General features: G+C 38.5%; 1 protein-coding gene across 5 annotated transcripts in view; it reads right to left on the reverse strand.

The window, feature by feature from the left end:
- Window positions 1-14,984, reverse strand: part of LOC137623254 (uncharacterized) — a 54,541-nt gene extending 39,557 nt beyond the window's left edge. Inside the window, exons 1-3 of one of the 5 annotated variants that reach the window (XM_068354001.1) lie at window positions 14,722-14,984; window positions 10,253-10,404; window positions 9,708-9,854 (exon numbers count right to left, since the gene is read on the reverse strand). In XM_068354001.1, the coding sequence (XP_068210102.1) occupies window positions 9,708-9,846 (139 nt within the window). In that variant the 5' untranslated portion in view covers window positions 9,847-9,854; window positions 10,253-10,404; window positions 14,722-14,984. Of the gene's footprint in view, window positions 1-9,707; window positions 9,855-10,252; window positions 10,405-10,970; window positions 11,122-14,063; window positions 14,325-14,691 lie in introns of those variants that run through there. The other 4 variants (XM_068354002.1, XM_068354004.1, XM_068354005.1 and 1 more) reach the window with 4 other exon arrangements.
- Between the last annotated feature and the right edge of the window lie 5,569 nt (window positions 14,985-20,553).

A 20,553-nucleotide genomic window follows, 5' to 3' on the forward strand; every position in this document is an offset into this window, starting at 1 on the left:
ACTAAAATAAATATCTTTCCCTAGAGTTCTTAACGAAAAAGTAAATAAATAGGTACCCTGGTCAGAAAAGGGTTGTGTAAGGGACCTGACTCGCTTTCATAAATATAAGAAAAGGATGTTTTAGCAATAAAACATTATGTTTTCAATAAAAAAAAACTATTTGAAATACAAAATATAGAGGTTTCCCAAGCCAAAACTGCAATAACCTGAATTTCCAAAAATTCCAAGAAGAGGTCGTGAGTCTGTTGTACTTGGGTCTGATATAGAGGAATAACTTTATTAGCTTTAAAAATTGCAGTGCTCCTGTGAAGGGTACAAAACTCCATCGAATCAAGGCAATGCACTCAAACTGGGGGAGGTTGGTCTGGTGTTATTCTGAAAGTATCAGTAACGAAGGTGAAGAACCTTGGCCTTGTCTCAAAGCTTATGACTTCCACATCTCATGCAATGAAAATCTAGCTCATAGGGAACCACTGTTACCATTGTAAGGATGTGCAATATCGTTCCAGGCCTCATAACTTCCCATGATTTCAGAGGGTGGAAAGAATGCATCATCAGACAGTGTTTTTGGCAGTTGCTCAATATTGTCACTCACTTGCACCAAGTCCAACCAACATAAACTACTACAAATTCTAGATAATTTGTATTTTTCCTAGCTCTACAGACCCTCGTCATTTATATAGGTTTACTCCCAAGTCCTTTAGTTAAGACCAAAGGTAAAGAATTTGTGGGATTCTGGTAACATTGTATGCTTACCAGCTATCCCACCCATGGTAGGAAGGAGCAGCCGAGTCAGCGAGACACCTCCACTTATCTCATGGTCAAGACTTGTGAGGTGGATAAAACAGGACATTAAAATGAATGACTTTGATTTGTATAGCTGGAAAAACACAAATTATCTTTAAAATTTGTAGTTTATTCCAACGCAAATAAAAACCCTCGTCATTTTTAGGGAGGTCTTTCTTAAGTGGGACAAAGTCATCTTTACCTGTCTAACCCTTAACCCTGATTAAAGGACGACATTCTAAGATGGGCTGGTAAAAGGGGTAAGGTCTAGAAGTCAGTGACAGTCACTACCCTCACAAGAATTATATGACCAGAGCAAAATGTTATTTTTATAATAAAATAAATTTTTGAATATACTTACCCGGTGATTATATAAGCTGCAACTCTGTTGCTCGACAGAAAACTCTACGTTAAAAATCCGCCAGCGATCGCAATGCAGGTAGGGGGTGTACTTCAACAGCGCCATCTGTCGTGCAGGTACTCAGTACTCAATGTAAACACAGAACTCAATTTTCTCCTCGGTCCACTGGGTCTCTATTGGGGAGGAAGGGAGGGTCCTTTAATATATAATCACCAGGTAAGTATATTCAAAAATTTATTTTATTATAAAAATAACATTTTTCAATATTAAACTTAGCCGGTGATTATATAAGCTGATTCACACCCAGGGGGGTGGGTAGAGACCAGCAATAATTGTTTACATTATTATGAGCTAAGGATTTTTTATTTAATTTTAGCAGTTATTCAAAATAACAAACATAAAATAAATAAGTACCTGGTAAGGAAGTCGACTTGAACAATTACTCTGCCTTTTTAAGTACGTCTTCCTTACGGAGCCTCGCGATCCTCTTAGGATGCTGAGCGACCCCTAGGATCTGAAGTATCAAGGGTTGCAACCCATACAACAGGACCTCATCAAAACCTCTAATCTAGGCGCTTCTCAAGAAATGACTTTGACCACCCGCCAAATCAAGTAGGATGCGAAAGGCTTCTTAGCCTTCCGGACAACCCAAAAACAATAATAAAACATTTCAAGAGAAAGATTAAAAAGGTTATGGAATTAGGGAATTGTAGTGGTTGAGCCCTCACCCACTACTGCACTCGTTGCTACGAATGGTCCCAGAGTGTAGCAGTTCTCGTAAAGAGACTGGACATTCTTAAGATAAAAAGACGCGAACACTGACTTGTTTTTCCAATAGGTTGCGTCGATTATACTTTGCAGAGATCTATTTTGTTTAAAGGCCACGGAAGTTGCGACAGCTCTAACTTCGTGTGTCCTTACCTTCAGCAAAACTTGGTCTTCCTCATTCAGATGGGAATGAGCTTCTCGTATTAACAGTCTGATAAAATAGGATAAAGCATTCTTTGACATAGGCAAAGATGGTTTCTTAACTGAACACCATAAAGCTTCAGAAGGGCCTCGTAAAGGTTTAGTTCGTTTTAAATAGAACTTAAGAGCTCTTACAGGACATAAGACTCTTTCTAGTTCATTTCCAACCATACGATAAGTTTGGAATATCGAACGATATTGGCCAAGGCCGAGAAGGCAGCTCGTTTTTGGCTAGAAAACCAAGTTGTAGAACATGTAGCCGTTTCGGATGAGAATCCGATGTTCTTGCTGAAGGCATGAATCTCACTGACTCTTTTAGCTGTGGCTAAGCATACCAGGAAAAGAGTCTTTAAGGTGAGATCTTTCAGGGAGGCTGATTGTAGCGGTTCGAACCTGTCTGACATAAGGAATCTTAGTACCACGTCTAAATTCCAACCAGGTGTAACCAAACGACGCTCCTTCGTGGTCTCAAAAGACTTAAGGAGGTCCTGTAGATCTTTATTGTTGGAAAGATCTAAGCCTCTGTGACGGAAGACTGATGCCAACATGCTTCTGTAACCCTTGATAGTGGGAGCTGAAAGAGATCGTTCTTTCCTCAGATATAAGAGTTAGTCAGCTATTTGAGTTACAGAGGTACTGGTCGAGGATACGGATACTGACTTGCACCAGTTTTGGAAGATTTCCCACTTCGATTGGTAGACTCTAAGGGTGGATGTTCTCCTTGCTCTAGCTTCCATAATCCCGAGCATTCCCGACCGTCTAATGTCGCACCCCAGCCTACGTCCGATGCGTCCGAGAAGAGAACGTGGTTGGGAGTCTGAACAGTCAGGGGAAGACCCTCTCTAAGGTTGATATAGTCCTTTCACCAAGTCAGACAAGACTTTATCTTTCCGGAAACCGGGATCGAGACCGCTTCTAGCGTCTTGTCCTTTTTCCAGTGAAAAGCTAGATGGTATAGAAGAGGACGGAGGTGTAGTCTTCCTAGTGACACAAATTGATCCACGGATGACAGTGTCCCTACCAGACTCATCCACAGCCTGACTGAGCAGCGTTCCTTCTTCAGCATCTTCTGGATGGATAGTAGGGCTGGGGGCTGATCGTCTTGTTCAGCAACGTCCTCATCAGAGGGTTCCTCATCCGAAACTGATGAGGAAACGGCAACGGAGTGGGCAACGTCTGACTCGCTGAATCCGGTCGCACTGGTGGATGCGTGACGGAGCCGGACGCAATATCATGGAACTGCTGCACAGTCTGTGAACTGTCAACAACCATGGGTGCGCGAGGAAGTACAGCGTCAACCCGAAACTGTCTAGACCGTCTGGGTTGTGCAGTCAACACCCTACCGGGTTGCTGAGGTTGACGCACTGTGTCACAACAAGTCACCTCTGCTGGTTGTTGAACGTCCTGAACGTCAACAACCACCTCCGAGCGTCGCTTTAACGTCAACGTGCGACTGGCAACCCACACTGGGTCGCATCGGTGGAGGAACCACCTCAACTGGCAGACGCGAGTAGGTTACCTCAGCGTCAACAGGGCGCACAACCGACCGGTTGGAAGGTTGTTGGCCAGAAGGAGGAACCACCTCAACTGGCAGACGCGAGTAGGTTACCTCAGCGTCAACAGGGCGCACAACCGACCGGTTGGAAGGTTGTTGGCCAGAAGGAGGAACCACCTCAACTGGCAGACGCGAGTAGGTTACCTCAGCGTCAACAGGGCCCACAACCGACCGGTTGGAAGGTTGTTGGCCAGAAGGTTCTTCTCCGCATTTAAGTCCTCTATCAAGGACGCAAGCTTGGACTGCATGGCTTGCAGCAAAGCCCATTTAGGGTCTACGGGAGCAGGTGTGGCAACAGACGGGGTTAGCGACTGAGGCGGAACCGTTTACCATCCCTGAAAGCCTTGTTATGTGTGACATAATAGTACAGCAAAACTTCAAAGGCTTGACAAAAGCTGAGAAGTTGACCTGTAAACAACTTGGAGCGTCTCCTGGCTAGGCGCCAGGGCGAGTCTACCAGAATTGAGAAGTCTATCTGGGCAGAGGCATGAACTCCCAAGCCGAGAACTTCTCTCGTGTCATATCAGACTCTCGCTCTATAAACCAGTTTAAAAGAAGGGAAATCAAAGGCTGTATCCCTAAAAACTCCTCCTGGTGCAAAAACCAGTCGCCTAGCCAACGTAACGCTCTCTAGGAGAGTGAGAGAGCACTAGCTTAAAAACAACGGCTTCGAAGTAGCTAGGCCTAGTGTAAGTTCTGACGTTTAGGCGAACGAGGAGCAGCAGTTACAAGATCCGGACGAAGATACTTAAAAAAAATCATCATGATTTAATTAAAGTCCATAGGAGGCTAAGCAGCTTAAGGCTCCTCTCCATCTGACAGAGTCCTCAAGGGAAAATCAGTCGGAGGGAGAACAGCAACTTCCTCATCTACAGGAACCTTGTCCGATAAAAGCTAGGTTACCTCAGCGAGTCTCTTACTGGAGCATTAGTAGCAGACCAGAAGGCAACGTCATGTAACTGCTTGACAGTCTGTGAACTGTCAACAACTGAACTGTCAACCACAACAGGTGCGTGAGGACGTACAGTGTCCACTCGAGACTGCTTTGACTGTCTAGACTGAGCAGTCAAAACAACTCTAGAATGCGGAGGTTGACGCACCGCGTCAAAACAAAACAACTTAGACTGTTGTTGTAACTCGCGAACGTCAACGGAAGGTTCCGTGCGTCGCTGAACGTCAACATGCGGCTGGCAGGGTACACTGGAACGCATGGGTGGCGGGACTCTCTCAGCTGGAGTGCGGCAGAAGGTCGCCTCAGCGTCCAGAGGACGCACAACCGTGGTTGGTTGTAGGCTAGAGGTTGGTGTCAACCTTCTCCGCACGAAAGTCCTGCATCAATGACGTTAACTGAGACTGCATGGTCTGCAGCAAAGACCACTTAGGGTCTACAAGAGCAGGTGCGGAAACAGACGGTGTGACTGCCTGATGCGGTACCGCTTTGCCTCTCTTAGGAGGTGAGCAGTCGTCGGAAGACTGCAGCGAGTCCGAATTGACCCAGTGGCTACAACTGGGCCGTTGGACTTGCGCGGAAGGGACCGACTTGCGCTTAATAAGCCGCGAGACCTTGGTCCATGGTTTCTTACGAGAAACCTCTTCCGCAGACGAGAAATAAATGGGCTCTCTCGTCTTTGTGTGGGTGGGGCGATCTTGGGTAGATACGCCCGAAACCACGGAGGGAAAAAACGTCTGTTCATTGATCAAGGCCTCTCGAACCCATAAGTCGTTCGACATTACTTCTCCCCTGGGCTTGGGAGCTTGCAAGAGGTCCCGGACTAGGTGAACGACAGGCACGAACAGACGAACCCTCGGACGCAACACTGTAACACTTTGCGCATATCACTTTATCGATTTTCTGTTTTGCACTTATTTCACTGAAATCGAAACTTTTACTGATTTCTACCTGAAACACGCAATTCTACCCTTCATTAAAAGGTAGTAATTGCGAAATCAGTCGTATAATGCAGCTCATTAATACTAGCAAAAAACAGAAAACATATATAAAGATAAAAAATTCAGTGGCTGGGAAAGAGACTAAACACTAGTTCAAATAAACTACGTTTACAATCTCTCACCGCACATAGCCTGGGGACAAGAATAAAACCCTAGAAACGTTTTACCTTCCTCCCCGTACAGAGACTAGGGACGAGAGTAACACGAGAACAACGTTACCCGCTTGAACGGAACGTTTTCTCTCCTCTCTCTCCCTCCGTCTCTATCTCTCTCTCTCTTTCTCTCTTGATTTCGCACCTAAGAGAAGAGCCCAATTATATATCGTCAAAAAAACATATTATTTGACTAAAGGAAAAAACTGAAAGGTTTTCCAAATAAAAAGTTCCTTTAATTTAGAATTTAAAACATTTAAGCTAAGAAAGAATGAACAAAACGTCAGAATCGATTTACTCTTACTGCAAAGTGAAACCGTGATACACTCTCTCTCTATCGTAACGATAGAGCGCATGTTGAACGTCCTGAACGTCAACAACTACGTAGTCTAAAAAACTAAACGTTAGATCATCTTTGAAAACAGTACGAAGACTATCAAAGAAATTCTTTCATAAAACATTAAATTTAAAAAGTTTTAAATTCTTTAAAGGCTAAATACGATATAACGGGCTCAACGTTGATTAACTTCAGTTCCAAGTTAGGACCGCCTACTATCAGGAAAGGTCGCATATAAACAAAACATAAAAATTTATTTTTATATGTTTATAATAAATGGAAAGTTAATCGAAGAGGCCTAATAAAGGCGGAGAGATATAAAATATAAAGATCTATAACGTATTAAGCAAAATTACTAAAAAACTAAACACACTTCCGTCTAAGGGAAGGGTCGGCCATTTAAAAGTGAAAGAGAGTCCATACTCTCTTTGTCACCATAATTAAATCTATCCAAAACGAGTTCAAGTTTTGAGATGAAGATAAAACACCTGCATAGCGAAAGCTCAAAACTAGAATACTGTAGTGTACTTCACCAAATAGTTGTGAAAACAAATCCAGTTAGTAACAGCGAATTAGTAGGTCTTGCCGGTAGCCCGACAGAGAGAAAATTGAGTTCTGTGTTTACATTGAGTACTGAGTACCTGCACGACAGATGGCGCTGTTGAAGTACACCCCCTACCTGCATTGCGATCGCTGGCGGATTTTTAACGTAGAGTTTTCTGTCGAGCAACAGAGTTGCAGCTTATATAATCACCGGCTAAGTTTAATATTGAAAAATTATAATTTCATTTTATTGTTTCAAAATTATTTCAAAATTATGTTACATAAAAAATCTCTTACCTGCATAAGAGTTTCTTCAATGTAGATACTCACAAGTGACTGATGTCCATAAGGAAATGAAAATAAGAACTCATTCATTCTACTGTCATACTCACTTACGATCAACATAACCAATTATGTGACCAAAGGTTAATCATCCAAAAAAAGTAAAATTTTAAATGATCTGTTGATTAGCAACTACTGGACCTAAAGAGAAAGTGTCAAGTGATCTGTGGTTACAATCTTTAAGGTTATGTACAATAAAGGTGGACTCTCTCTTTCAGACCCCATCACTAAGGACTTGCGCTGCCGAGTGGTTTTTGTGGAACGCCAGGATTGCAGCAACACTACGGATGTCATGAGCTCTTGGAGGGACCCATCGTCTCTTCTCCCGAGGACTTACAGGTTTCAAATATGACTTCACGGATCCATGAGATAAAGAGATGGTATTGTTATTCTTATTTTGTTGTGAAGTGTACTCAATAATAAGTTAGCGATAAAAAAAAAAAAAAGCCGTTCTTTTAAGGTATCATCAGACTGCTCTCACAGGGCAAAATAACACTGTCTGGATCATCAGTTACTTCTCTGATACCTAAGAGGAGAAGGAATCAAATCTGTTGTTAACAATGGATGAATTCTGGTTTTTTACCAAGAACTCTGGAACTAAAGGAAAAAAAAAGACATATCTTTCTACTCCTTGGATTGTGAAACAAGATATGATAGGCTGTACAGCTCACTAAAACACTTAGATGAGGCTAAAGCCAAAAGGATGACCATTTTTAAGGTCTCGATCTGAGACTTTATAAAGAGATTCATATGGTGCCAATTTTTGGAACTTTAGAGCCTTAATCACACTCAAAGAAAGCGGTTTTAGTTCTCAAGGTGGGAAATACCGCTCAGAGCTCTTGATCAGGGATGATGAAAGTTCCCACGAGGAAGAGAGATTTATTCCCTTCAGTTTAATCTTTCACCGTTGACTATGAAAAACGTCTCCTTCTGTAGGAACACCAACAAGTCAAGAATTAGTGGAATAATGGCTTTGAGTGGAGCAATATCCCTTCCACAACACCAATCACAGAAAATAAACCCCTTTGCTTGATAGACCACTGAGGAGGACTTGCAAAAGTATCCTGACAACTGCTTCGCAGTCGGTCTCAAAAAGCTTCTCTTTCAGAGGAGATGCTAAATAACTTCCAACCATGAAGAGATAGGCAGTACATTGTGTTGTGAAACTTTCTGACATGAGGTTGATGCAGAAGATTTGGCCACTCTCACTTCAAGAGTTCTCTTGGAACTTCTATGAGAAAATCCAGAAGGTCCAGGTACCACTCCACATGGGGCCACCTTGAAGCTATTAGTGTTATGCTGAGATTCTTTAGTTCCCTGATCTTGTTCAATATTTGATGAATCGGGCAGAATGGGGTAAACGCATAAATGTCCATTCCGTCCAAATGGTGCGCACCCTCCATTATCGCAGCTGGGTCTGGGAACGGAGAACAATACATGGGGAGTTTGTTATTTAAGTACAGTATGTGACGAACATGTCCAATATCGGGGAACCCCACAAAGTCAAAAGGTTATTCACCACTTGAAAATACAAAGACCATTCTGAACCAACTGTCGTCCCCAGTCGGCTCAGTTTGTCCACTATTACACTCTCCTTTCCTGAGATGAGGCATGTCAATCAAGACCAGGACAGGTTCTCATCCTACCTTGAATAGCACAAAATCTCTCTCATACCAAAGTGAAAAGGAAAGGCTCAAAGAACTGCAGAGCACAGCGTGGAAGTAGTCGTTGTTGACTTTTGTAGCTGGAAATTATAAGCATGGTTAGGCTTACCCTAGGGCCAAATTCAACTTAAAAACAGTTTCTTGGAACCTATTAAGTTTATTGTAAGTTGAGGACCTTCTGTAACAGTAAAAGCAGTACAGTATACCTTTTTTTCCTAGGGACACAAAGCTAAAAGAGAAAATGTTATACAACATCATAGTTGACTAGTGCTAAGGACAAGGAGGTTGGCCTTCTAATAAAGTACCAACAAAAGTATTACTACATTAAGCGTGAGAGTGTTGCACTAAAAGTAATTCTTCATTGCCCTCAGGCTGGTCCCAAAAAAATAAAACCCTATGTTTAAATCACCACTAAAAATGAACAAGATTTGCTAAACTAAAAGCTATGGAAAATGTCTATTGGCCCCATGATTAGCTAAAACAACAGAAGTCAGTTAGGAGAGAGGTCACCTGACACCTCATCAAGGATTTCTGGCTTTAAAATAGATTCTGGAGAAAAATCATCTCACCCAAGATGATCACTCCACGGAGGGGAATGACTACCTAAGATTGCTTGTGCTATACGTTACTGTAACGAAGTGCCATTTAATATCAGAAAACCTTAATTATACTCCATGGTTTTGTGTTGTCAAAAGACTAAAGACTGTCCAGAGAATCATCAGACTCAACAGGGATCTTCATAGCCCACGAAAAAAACACAGGAAACTAACTACAGGGACAGGAGGCTATTGATGTATTGTATATCTAAATCCAGTCCAACCTGCTGCTAAAGGACAGCAAAGAGAGATGGTCTTCACTATTCATTATTCACCAAGCCCCAACAGACTATCTGGTAAAAGGGCAGTATGAAAAGCAGTCTCAATCGGTAAAGTCAAAAGAGGCACCTCTTTACGACCAAAAAACAAACAAAACACACACACACAACAACAACGTGTAAGAGAGAGAATTTTTTCCCTCTCCCTTAAGAGGACCAAAACAGTTGTATTACCTGAGTAGGAGTAGTCTGTTGTTGGCAGAGTGAGTGCCAACAGTGCTGCAACTGCCGTGCGCGCTTCCATGTCTCCCTCTTCTTCATCTTCAGCAGCCTCCTCTCCATCCCCTGGTTGCTGATGATCTTGAGACATCATTCTAAAATCTTAAGGGAAAAAATATGGCCAAGATTAAATTTAAGTACTGTACTAACATGTCAACTCTACATTACTATCATTCAACAGAGATGCTATAATAAAAATGTCTACCATCTACCAGACTTCTGATGACTATTGCAAAGTAAAACTTAATTGAAACAATACATCAAGTTCAACTTTTTACACACCATGCATAAAAGGATGCAAGGGTACTATTACTCTAAGGTCTGAATTAGTGTTAGTTTGCTATAACGTATGACATTAAAAAACATAATACAACTCCTAGTAAATTATATAAGCAGACATGAATTTTTCTTTATCTTTTATGTCCTGCTAAAAAGTATACTATACTGTATAAAACCCAATCCTTTACAGCAATGTGAATAATTTTGCCTATGTACTATACCTTTTTCATCGTTGTATCAAATAAATCATTCTTAAATTGAAAAGGTTAAAAGCTGGCGAAGGATTACTTGTCACTGCCTGCTGAGAATAGACTCATGTTACAATACTGTATAGCATTTCTTTTACCATAACTGTCCTCCAGAAAACAACTGCCTGAAAAGAAAGAAAATGATCCACCTATTACAACTGTATTCTTATGTTACCGGACATTCAACTATAAAAATTCTAAAACACTTGCCATTTAAAGATTGTATTTTGTGCTTTTCCTAAGAACATGTACATTACCTAAATAATGAATTAAAACCATTTCTTACAGTCTTCATCAGCTTAGTAAACATTATTTTAAAAAAAAACCTACCGTATAGTAATGAGTGACGAAGCATCACTAAACGTCTGCTCTTAACATGTATAGATAGTTGAATCTAAATTCAAAACTTCCTACAGTAAAAAACAAGGACTGTACAGCACATAACTCATAAACAGAGTAGGATATGAACAAGATGATACTGAAAACTAAGATTTTATTTTTTTCCCTGTAAAGGCTATTAATGATAGGTAAAACCAACCTTGTCTAACCCAGACTTTAAAGGAAAAAGGGATAACAAGAAATTTACTTCACTTAGCCTCTGCCTTCCCCAATATGTATATATTACCTTGATAAATATCCAATTTAAAAAGGGTATATGCCACAAAATATGATGAATACCATAAGGACATACCTCTACAGTACTGTATTGTATTCTCATGCCATGTATTTATTCAGTCTGCAACCAGAGATAGGGGGTATACAAATGCTGCATCATAAATCAAAATAGTTTGACCTAATACAGTAAAGGTAAATGGAATAGGAGTAATCAAGAGGGAAAGCGATAAGTATACAAGTAACAAGACAATTGTCAGCAAGTTACAAAAATTCAAGAAAATAGGTATAAATGGATATAGGGAATTTTGGCCATAGCCACACACCGACGTCGGAGAGGTTATTCAGAAATATTCAACTGGGGGTAAAACCCTTGCAGTTGTACTATGAAGATAAATTTGAATGATGTTGGATTACAAGATGAAAAGAAGGAAGCAGGAATCCAGATGGATCACAATACAGGCTCGATGGGAATTCAAGTAATGCATGCAGAACAGAAATTAGCAAAAAGATCACCTGCTTGGCTTCATAAAGGAAAAAAAATAGTTATAAAACATTTTTGATACAATAATACATCACCACTAAGCAGCACACCCTATGATTCTTAACGTACACCTGGACCATAAACATACATATGAATTTTACACCCAAACCATAAACATACATATGAATTTTACACCTAAACCATAAACATACATATGAATTTTACACCTAAACCATAAACATACATATGAATTTTACACCTAAACCATAAACATACATATGAATTTTACACCTAAACCATAAACATACATATGAATTTTACACCTAAACCATAAACATACATATGAATTTTACACCTAAACCATAAACATACATAAGAATTACATACCCGGACCATAAACATATAGAAATTATACTTCTGGACCATAAACATACATAGAAATCATACACCTGGACCATAAACATACATAGGAATTATACACCTGGGCCATAAACATACACAAGAATTATACACCTGGGCTATAAAAAAACATATAATTTATAAACCTGGGTTCTAAACATACAGGGCCACATATATACATAAAGTATGAATTAGTGCAGTACTGTACAGTCATCATTCATATCTTATCGCACCAGCGTTCTACACATTGTGTACGTTTGCTGTTCCTAGATTCATGTCTGAACAGGTGGGCCCTAGTGGGCAGCTACGCAAGATGCGATTCATTGTTTGCATCAGCACTATCTGTAGAGATTATCCCCTGTCAAACCAACCTTTGTTCTTACTTTGTTCAGGGTCACCCTTTTCCTTCTTGTTGAATTTATGGTGTAGGTACTTTACACTATTTGAGTACTATACAGTAGCTGGAAGGGTTATCTTCCATTCTTCCTTTACAACAACAAAATTCACAAATGGAAAACCCTTCTTATTTTCAATACTGTACTAGGTAAGCTACAACCCTGTTCGGAAACGAAGGACGCTATAAGCCCAAGGGTCCAATAGGGAAATTTAGCCCAGTGAGGAAAGGAAATAAGGAAGCAAATACACTACAAGAGAAGTGATGAGCAATTAAACTAGAATATCATAAGAAAAGTAACAACATTAAATTAAATCTTTCATATGTAAACTATAAAAACTTTAAAAAAAAAAAAACAGAATAAGAGAAATAAGATAGAATTGTGTGCCATCAAGCAAGAGAGCTCTAACCCAAGACAGTGGAAGACCATGGCATGGAGGCCTTGTACCATTTAACTATAGGTGCACTAAACACAGATGAAAGGAGCCAATTCTTCAATCTGTTCCCAAACCCATTAATATATGATGGGCCTCTTTCAATGTTAAATTACCTAAGAAAATTGCAAAACCAGTCGTCTTCCGAGCTTCACATAATCAAAGGTACGTCAAATTAACATTTCAGAAAGGAAAAAATATAACTATAAAAACTTTAAAAAAACAGGAGGACGAGAAATTAGATAGAATAGTGCGGCAGAGTGTAGTCTCAAGCAATAAGAGCTGCTTACCATAGCTAAAGTCTCTTCTACCCTTACCAAGAGAACTAAACAATTAAAGTGAAGTAGTTAACCCTTTGGGTGAAGAAGAATTCTTTGGTAATCTCGGTGTTGTCAGGTGAATGAGAACAGAGGAGAATCTGTAAATAGGCCAGACTATTCGGTGTATGTGTAGGCAGAGGGAAAGTGAACCGTAACCAGAGAGAAGGATCCAATGTAGTACTGTCTGGCCAGTCAAAGGACCCATTAACTCTCTAACCTTAGTATCTCAATGGGTAGCTGGTGCCCTGACCAACTTACTACCAATGGCTTAGCTTCATTGGCCTAGGCAATTAAATGCTTCATAAATTGACTATAATGGGAAAACTATATATAAGTTGATGATGAAATTTAAAGGTAAATCATACAGTCATACAACAAATTGAAGACAATTGACCACCTAGTCTGTTTTCTATATTGTGTCCGGCTAATACTGTAATTCTGAATATAACTTAATTTACAAATGATATATTTTTCAAACTTTTCTTTTAATTTCCTGAAACTCATGAATTTTCCAGGGAACCATTAAAAGTCACCTTTTTCAAGTACCTCACGTAATTCTAAATTGAATATAACAGACAAAAAAATTGGGGTTTATATATAAGAGAAATCTAACCATCTTCAGAATATACCACCTCTGCATCATACATTTCAAAGGCATTCCAACCAGTAAAGGGTGCAAGATAAAAAATACCAAGAAAAAGCATAATACAGTACAGCCAATAGACCCTAATTACTAAATTATATAAAGACCAATTAAAAGAAATCTCAAGATACACCACAGGCAACCACGGTAGGCCAGTGGCATACAACTGAGGTTAGGTTACAGGTAGCAATTCAGGTTATGTTAAAACCAACAAGGAGGACAGCTGATATGTAACATTAAAAAATTCAGGGATGTATGTATGATAGCGGCCACCTGTATATATACAATGACAGCTGACTATGAATACGGCAGTGTAAGGGGGGAGTTTATGTTAGTGAAATTTTTTTACGCACGAGGGAAGGAACTGGCCACTAATATACAAAGGCCCCTAAAATTAGGCTTAGGCCTTCCTTCATTAAACCTTGGACCACCTAAGCAAAACAGGACTGGGCTTCTTGCTAGCAAGCAGGTTAGGCTAAAGTAACCATGATGGCCTACCTTTACTGGTTTCATGTAAACACAATTTGTTCTCTTGAAGAACCCAGATATAAGTAATTAAAAAATCCAAAAAAATATGGAGGTAATTACAATCAACGTCAAGCAAGGCATCTTAATCGCCTGATCAGACTGACAAGTCCACGCCTACTTCCTTTAGATCTTGGGAGAGCAATACCAGGAAGGTCCAGTGTTAGACATTGGGCGATTCTGTTCCTATGTCATAAATGTGTAAATATTGACAGCTTGTCATATACAGGAAACCTACTAGGAAACCTACTAAGTCTAGAGAGAGAAGGAAATGAGATATCATCGTAAACAAGTCAGCCAAAGTCCACTCGAAGATGTCTTCCTTTCCCTTCCATTCAAACAGAATGATTAAAGATAAAGTGAAAGATTTGTTGCCCAATTGCATAGAGTTAAAATCACAAGAAGTTATCCTATGACACCAACACACTGCTTGGAAATCCTAAGGAGAGAGAGTGTAAGGTCATCTCTTGTCAACGTTGCTTGATAACCCAAAGCAGCGTCTTCGTCTTCAACCTTTCGTTGTCGTAGTTGATGTAGCCAATATCGGGATACTTTTCCCTTTCCTTAAGACTTTTGAACAACTATTTGAAACGGAACTCACACGAATAAGGACAAAAGATCTCCATCTCACCTCTAATGCAGGGCCTCGGACATGACAAACGTCGGGTTCTTTTCACGAAATCTTCGTCTGGCAATTTCTCCTGCTGGAGGAGGAGGTGGAGAGAGGAACCCACCGATGATCACGTGACCCTGAAACCCTGGTTGCCGCTGTGCTGATGTGCCACGTCTTTATCTGTTATAGTTTCCATTGATAAGAGGAACGTGTTCTCCAAGGGCGTGATTTTTTGCATTCACGCCCTTTAGTGACTCGAGGGTGTATGGCAGTCACAGCCTTTTACTCTCCGTCGATCATTCTTATGGACAATATGTTTCAGTTCCTCTGACTGCATCACTTGAATTTCATTGCAAGGCTTCGTTTTTTTATTTTTTTTTAGATTTTTATATGAACAGGGAGCAGGAACCTGATACTACAACAGGGTTCTATTTCGTCATCGGCATATGCACAAAAAAAATAAATAAATAAAATCATCTTAACATGATACGCCCACAAATTATACATTTAATCGGTGGCGATTTCAGTCACCCCAGTCACCCCATTCAGGTCACAGGCGTTCACAAATTTATACTCTGTGGTCTACACAATGTTCCTTGGCTAAATATTGGCCCGTTAAAGATAACTTTATTGTTTTAAATCTTCTCCCATTAATCTCCCTTTAACGTTTTGTGTCATTGCAATTGTTAACAGAAAATATACATTGGTTTTCCCAACTTTAAGCCCACCCAGGTACTTTGGGATATAAACATGCAATGGGGACATGAACATTTGTAGTAGTTTGCATTATCTTTATTTATCATTTTTAAATTAATTGAATTTATGGTTTCTGATAGAACAGAGGGGGAAAGGAAGCAGCTAATGTCTGGAGGGGCGCTTTAAAAAATACTGTGAACCACGAGAAGTCCTCTGATGGTACTTTCCTAAATTCCTCTTTTACTGGAGACATATATGAACGGTTTGTTCTGAAGAAAATACAAATGAATGTTAGCTGTTATATACTTTACCTATAAAGAAGTCTCGCCAGCAGTGCCTCTCGCCCATGCTTCTTGCTGGCTCCTGGTTCTCAGCTATCAAAGGCCCTTCAACAACACCAAAAAATAAGGTGCTTTCTCTCCCTAAACAAATATGCTATCATTAACATATACTGTAATAAGTTTTTGTTCCGTTTTTGCAATACTGGGTATGCTGCTATCATTTTGTAATTCTTAGCAAGTAGTACAATTAAAAAGTCCATGCCCTGGGCTTTAGGTATGTTGTACTACCTAAGACTGCAGTGGCAGTGCAGCAATAATGGTTTTATATCACTTGCTCTTCCTGGCAAGCTACACAAGTGAAAAATTTTATTGCCTGTCTTTGGGAGGTAAGGCTTAATTGCCACCTGGGAGTCATTTTCTCCTACCAAAGGGCCCATAATCCTTTTTTTATGCACACTTCTCCTACGAAGTGTATTGTATATAAAATATAAAATTTTAAAAACATATTAAGTATTTTCAGGTACAGAGGACCCTGTTCTCTTGGGCGAAAAATTTAAGAAACATTTAAGCCAAATATAGGCCATGTTAGACAACTAAAGATGCAATTATCTAAATGAAAAATTTGTGCAGGAATTCTAGCTATTTCTTTTTTTATTATTTTATATTACCAGAAGTTAATAAATAAACTTTTTAAAATCAAAATATACAAAGTGTCAAGTTTAAAAGATATTACACATTCAATATAGAATTTTACATCAAGACCCATATAAATAAGTTAACTTCATAATACTGATTTATGGCATGCTACTTCAAATTTATAACGTTAATCATTGTGTGTGGAATATCAGTCCAAACTGATAGGTTCTGGAGATCACTTTAACTTCAAAATACAGTACTGTACATGATAGTTATTGGCTAGCTGTGCTTGTCTTCTAGTACAGCTTATTTCAATAGTTTACACAATACTGCATTTAAGATCATCTACAAACTGTGCACGGCATACAGCAGCCACAAGTCCTGGTTGCTATAACCTGCAGTTCTTAATTGGTTCAGCTTGATATATTTCCATAGACTTTGTGCTACAAAAGATCTGGATAGTTCACCATAAACTTGTCTCCTAATTTGGCATTGGTGATATTCACAAGTCTATAAAGACAATTGACAGAGCTCAGTAACAATGACTGAAGTTGAACTACTGTTCTGTACTCGCAGTGAAGAAGTATTTTCATGTTGAATATGTTTTCCTTGTGACCATTTTGCTTGAAGCCCTTTCCAGTATTTAAAACAACATATTTCAAGAATATGTATTATTTTGATGATTACAAAGGCTAATTTAATTAAGACGTGCTTTCACAGGATATAGTAACAAAGATAAGTTTAATTAAGAAAAAAAAATCAATGAACTCCCATCCAGAGATTTCACTCCAATTCTGACTTTTTTTTTCTCTTTCAATCATCTTTAGGCAATCTAATATTATTACAGTAGTATTAAATTATTACTAAGAATATTTTTGTTCTGCTCATGTAAATCAATCTTAGGAAGAATTTTTGCCAAGAATACACTTCTCTCCATCATTTCTAAAGGTATTTGTATAACCTACTATTCATAGAATGATTAGAGTACAGTTCTAATTACAGCTGTCAAACATAAGAAAAGGAAGTTAACAAATGTAGCCTACTCTTAAAAACATTTACTTCTCTGCATAAGTTTGAGATTTGTCTGAGGTGAATGTACATTACTAATATTTATTCACACCTAGCAGTTACATCTCAGTGACTTCAGCTGCTTGATTCAATATGGCCACCTATAGATATATCATATTCCACATAAATCATTACTGCACATGGTATCCATTTTTCATGGACTTTTAAGTAGCCACCTCAGGGGTAGAAAGTTGCCTGGACCCTCCAGACAATCAATATCTTTATACCATAATACTTTTTTTCCTACATCCTGATCATAATCATACTTTGACTTTTTAAACAGATTGCACTAAAATATTATTCTTTTGAATGGAGTTTGTTGCCAAACTTTTAGTTACCAATAGGGCACTTCAAATGTCCACAAAGTTCTGGTTCCCTGAAAGAAATATGATACTGTACACAATTGTCTAAGTTGAAGTTCCATGAAAAAAGATGGATTATTGACTTCGGTACTGTATTTGAGTGTATGACTTATTTACTGATAAGAATTTGGTGGGCATACTGAGATAACTGTGTGCATCTGTGAAGGTTTGCCAAATGTACATGAAGAAAATTATAGAAACCCAAGTTGTAGCTGGCCTAGAGTTTATGGATATTCTTATTCAGGACTTCATTAGTGCTCTAGTTTTCACCACATTATTTGGCTGTACGAAACCCTAATACCAAACAAAGGCAACTCAAAATAATTCAAGAAAAAAAAGAAAAGTCTTGGATTGTCCACAAATGTTTCCAATTTTTTTGTCCATATACAGAACTCATTTAACTAGTCTCTAATGTATACCATACTGAATTTCTCTTTAAATTAATAGGACTATTATTTAAGACTGAATAATTCATACAGTACTTCGTTTTAAATATACATTACAGGTACCATATACAGTACACAATTAAGTTTCAGTAATGTGAATTTCTCTTCAAAAATGGTCACCAAACCCCAGCCCTAAATAAAAATAGCAATGCTGTACTTGACAATGGCAAAACTTATAAATGAAGTTTGAAAATGTTTAAAAAATGTAACTGTGAAATGGAGGAGAGGACCGAGAATTAACATACAGAAACTGAACTTTCTGGTAACATATTAAGTTAGTAAAGAGAAAAGTACATTTCAAGAAACAGGGCATATTGGTGTTGTGAGGAAAGTTGTAGGGGAGAATTTATTACTGGATTACAATATGTACTGGATTAAGGGATTTTTTAAAAAGCCAATAAACTATTTCCTTACAGTAAACGTTTTTTCTCTAGGAAACTTACGATTTCTCCATGCAGAACACCCTAGGATTGGATTTATGAGTTTGGGTTAAAATGGCCTTCATTTATTTTTTAGCATGGAGAGTATCTCTAAAACTAGGATGGTGCTTCAAAGCTGTTTTGTAGATATTTCCCAGAATCTAATCCATGATATGTTTAGAATTTGTGGGACATCTAATTCTACTACTAATCCTGTAAGAACAAAATTACCTAAACGATTCTTGATCCAGCAGCTTGCTAATTGATCAACACTGGTAATAATCCAACCCCTTAGATTAATCTCATCATCCAATTGATGAGAGTTCAATTTTTTCTTTACTTTGGATTACGTACATTTCCTTTTCATCATGTAATTCCTTCAAATAATTCCATATAATTGTGATTAAATGTAATTTAGAGCAAGTAAGGGCTTTGGAGGAGATTGGAGGTTTCTATTATGATTAGCACTAGTATTTTTGAGTAGCTAGGAATATATCCCTATTCATCTCACACTATACCGGTAATTATTTTTCTATACAACCAACCATAACTTGATTTATTTTCAAAGAATCTGGCCCAATCATGTCCAAGATGATTTCTTAAGGAAAGCTTTTTTCTCAATCTTGATTAATCCAGTGGTTATTGAGCCTTAATGCATGGCTCAGGCAAAGTTTTTGCAACCAAAAGTGTAGAGATTTAACATAATGAAGAGTGGGGAAATTAAAATACTGTATTCTTAGGCTTTCACTGCAATTCTTTCATAATTTGCAGGTCAACACAATAACTCAGACAAATAAACAAAATAAACTCTTAAACACACCAGGAAGTAATTCAACTGCAATCAAATATTGCAAAGAACCTTCAATAACACCAATAAGCCTGTTAACAAATGTTTATTGATGGCACAGTAAAACAATTTTACTCATAATTTGGTATATCAGTTACTTAATTTCCTTACAAAAAAACCTAGGCTTCTATCTATAAAAAAATATAAAGCCTATACTCTCTAACTTGATGATTCACTAGAGACGTTTAGTTAACGAGCTCCTGTTGATCTTTGGTTATCTTTTATTCCTAAAGAAGACTACTTGTCATGGGAGAGATTGGATTCATCTTTTGTTCCTAAGGAAGTCCCTTCCACTTTATGCTGCCTGTCAAGTTGCCATCTTACAGAAGAGGTGGGAGAATCTTTTTTTTTTTTTTTTTTTCTTTCTGGTAGACTGCCTCTGTCTACCTTTCCAATTCCTTTTGCAAGCTGTAGAACTAGAACTCCTGTTTATGAATATGATGGCGAATCCTGATGAATAAATCTCCTTCAACTGAAATATTCCAAACGACAATGGTATTCTAAGACTGGATCCTAGACTGCACATTAGCAATAATGTTGGCATCAAAACTAAATCGGCAAAGAATTCTAGACTTGAGGAATCCTGGAGTAGAGTTTATGCCATTACTAGCACAGGGAATGAGGAATGATGTCAGCTGATATTCATGCTCACAAACTTAAAGTGTCTATTAGTCCAAAACCCAATAAATGCAAGGCACCTAGATTAATGGAGACAGACAATAAGAAATTTCCAAAGTACCATATACCATACAGAAACAGCAGACCATCTTGAAATGAAGTACTGTAAATGAAGATGAAATTCAACAGTAATTTGTTGCTGATGTGATGGGAGTTTTCTGTATAAAATCTAAAAGGAGCAGCAATGAAAGGAGTCTCAATTCATAAGAACAATACATCATACACTAATAATAAAAGTTGAAGATGTGCTTCAAAATTAATTACAAAAGAATTATGCTAGATTCTCTTTTCACACGAGAAGAGAGAACCCTAATGTGATGGGACACATTTTAAGAGATACTGTAGATAGATTACGGAAGGACATTATAGAAGGTAAATTTGAAGGACGAACTCAGAGGAAGGAAAAGGAAGTACAGT

This window comes from Palaemon carinicauda, chromosome 30 (assembly GCF_036898095.1).
Source record: "Palaemon carinicauda isolate YSFRI2023 chromosome 30, ASM3689809v2, whole genome shotgun sequence".
Classification (NCBI taxonomy): domain Eukaryota; kingdom Metazoa; phylum Arthropoda; class Malacostraca; order Decapoda; family Palaemonidae; genus Palaemon; species Palaemon carinicauda.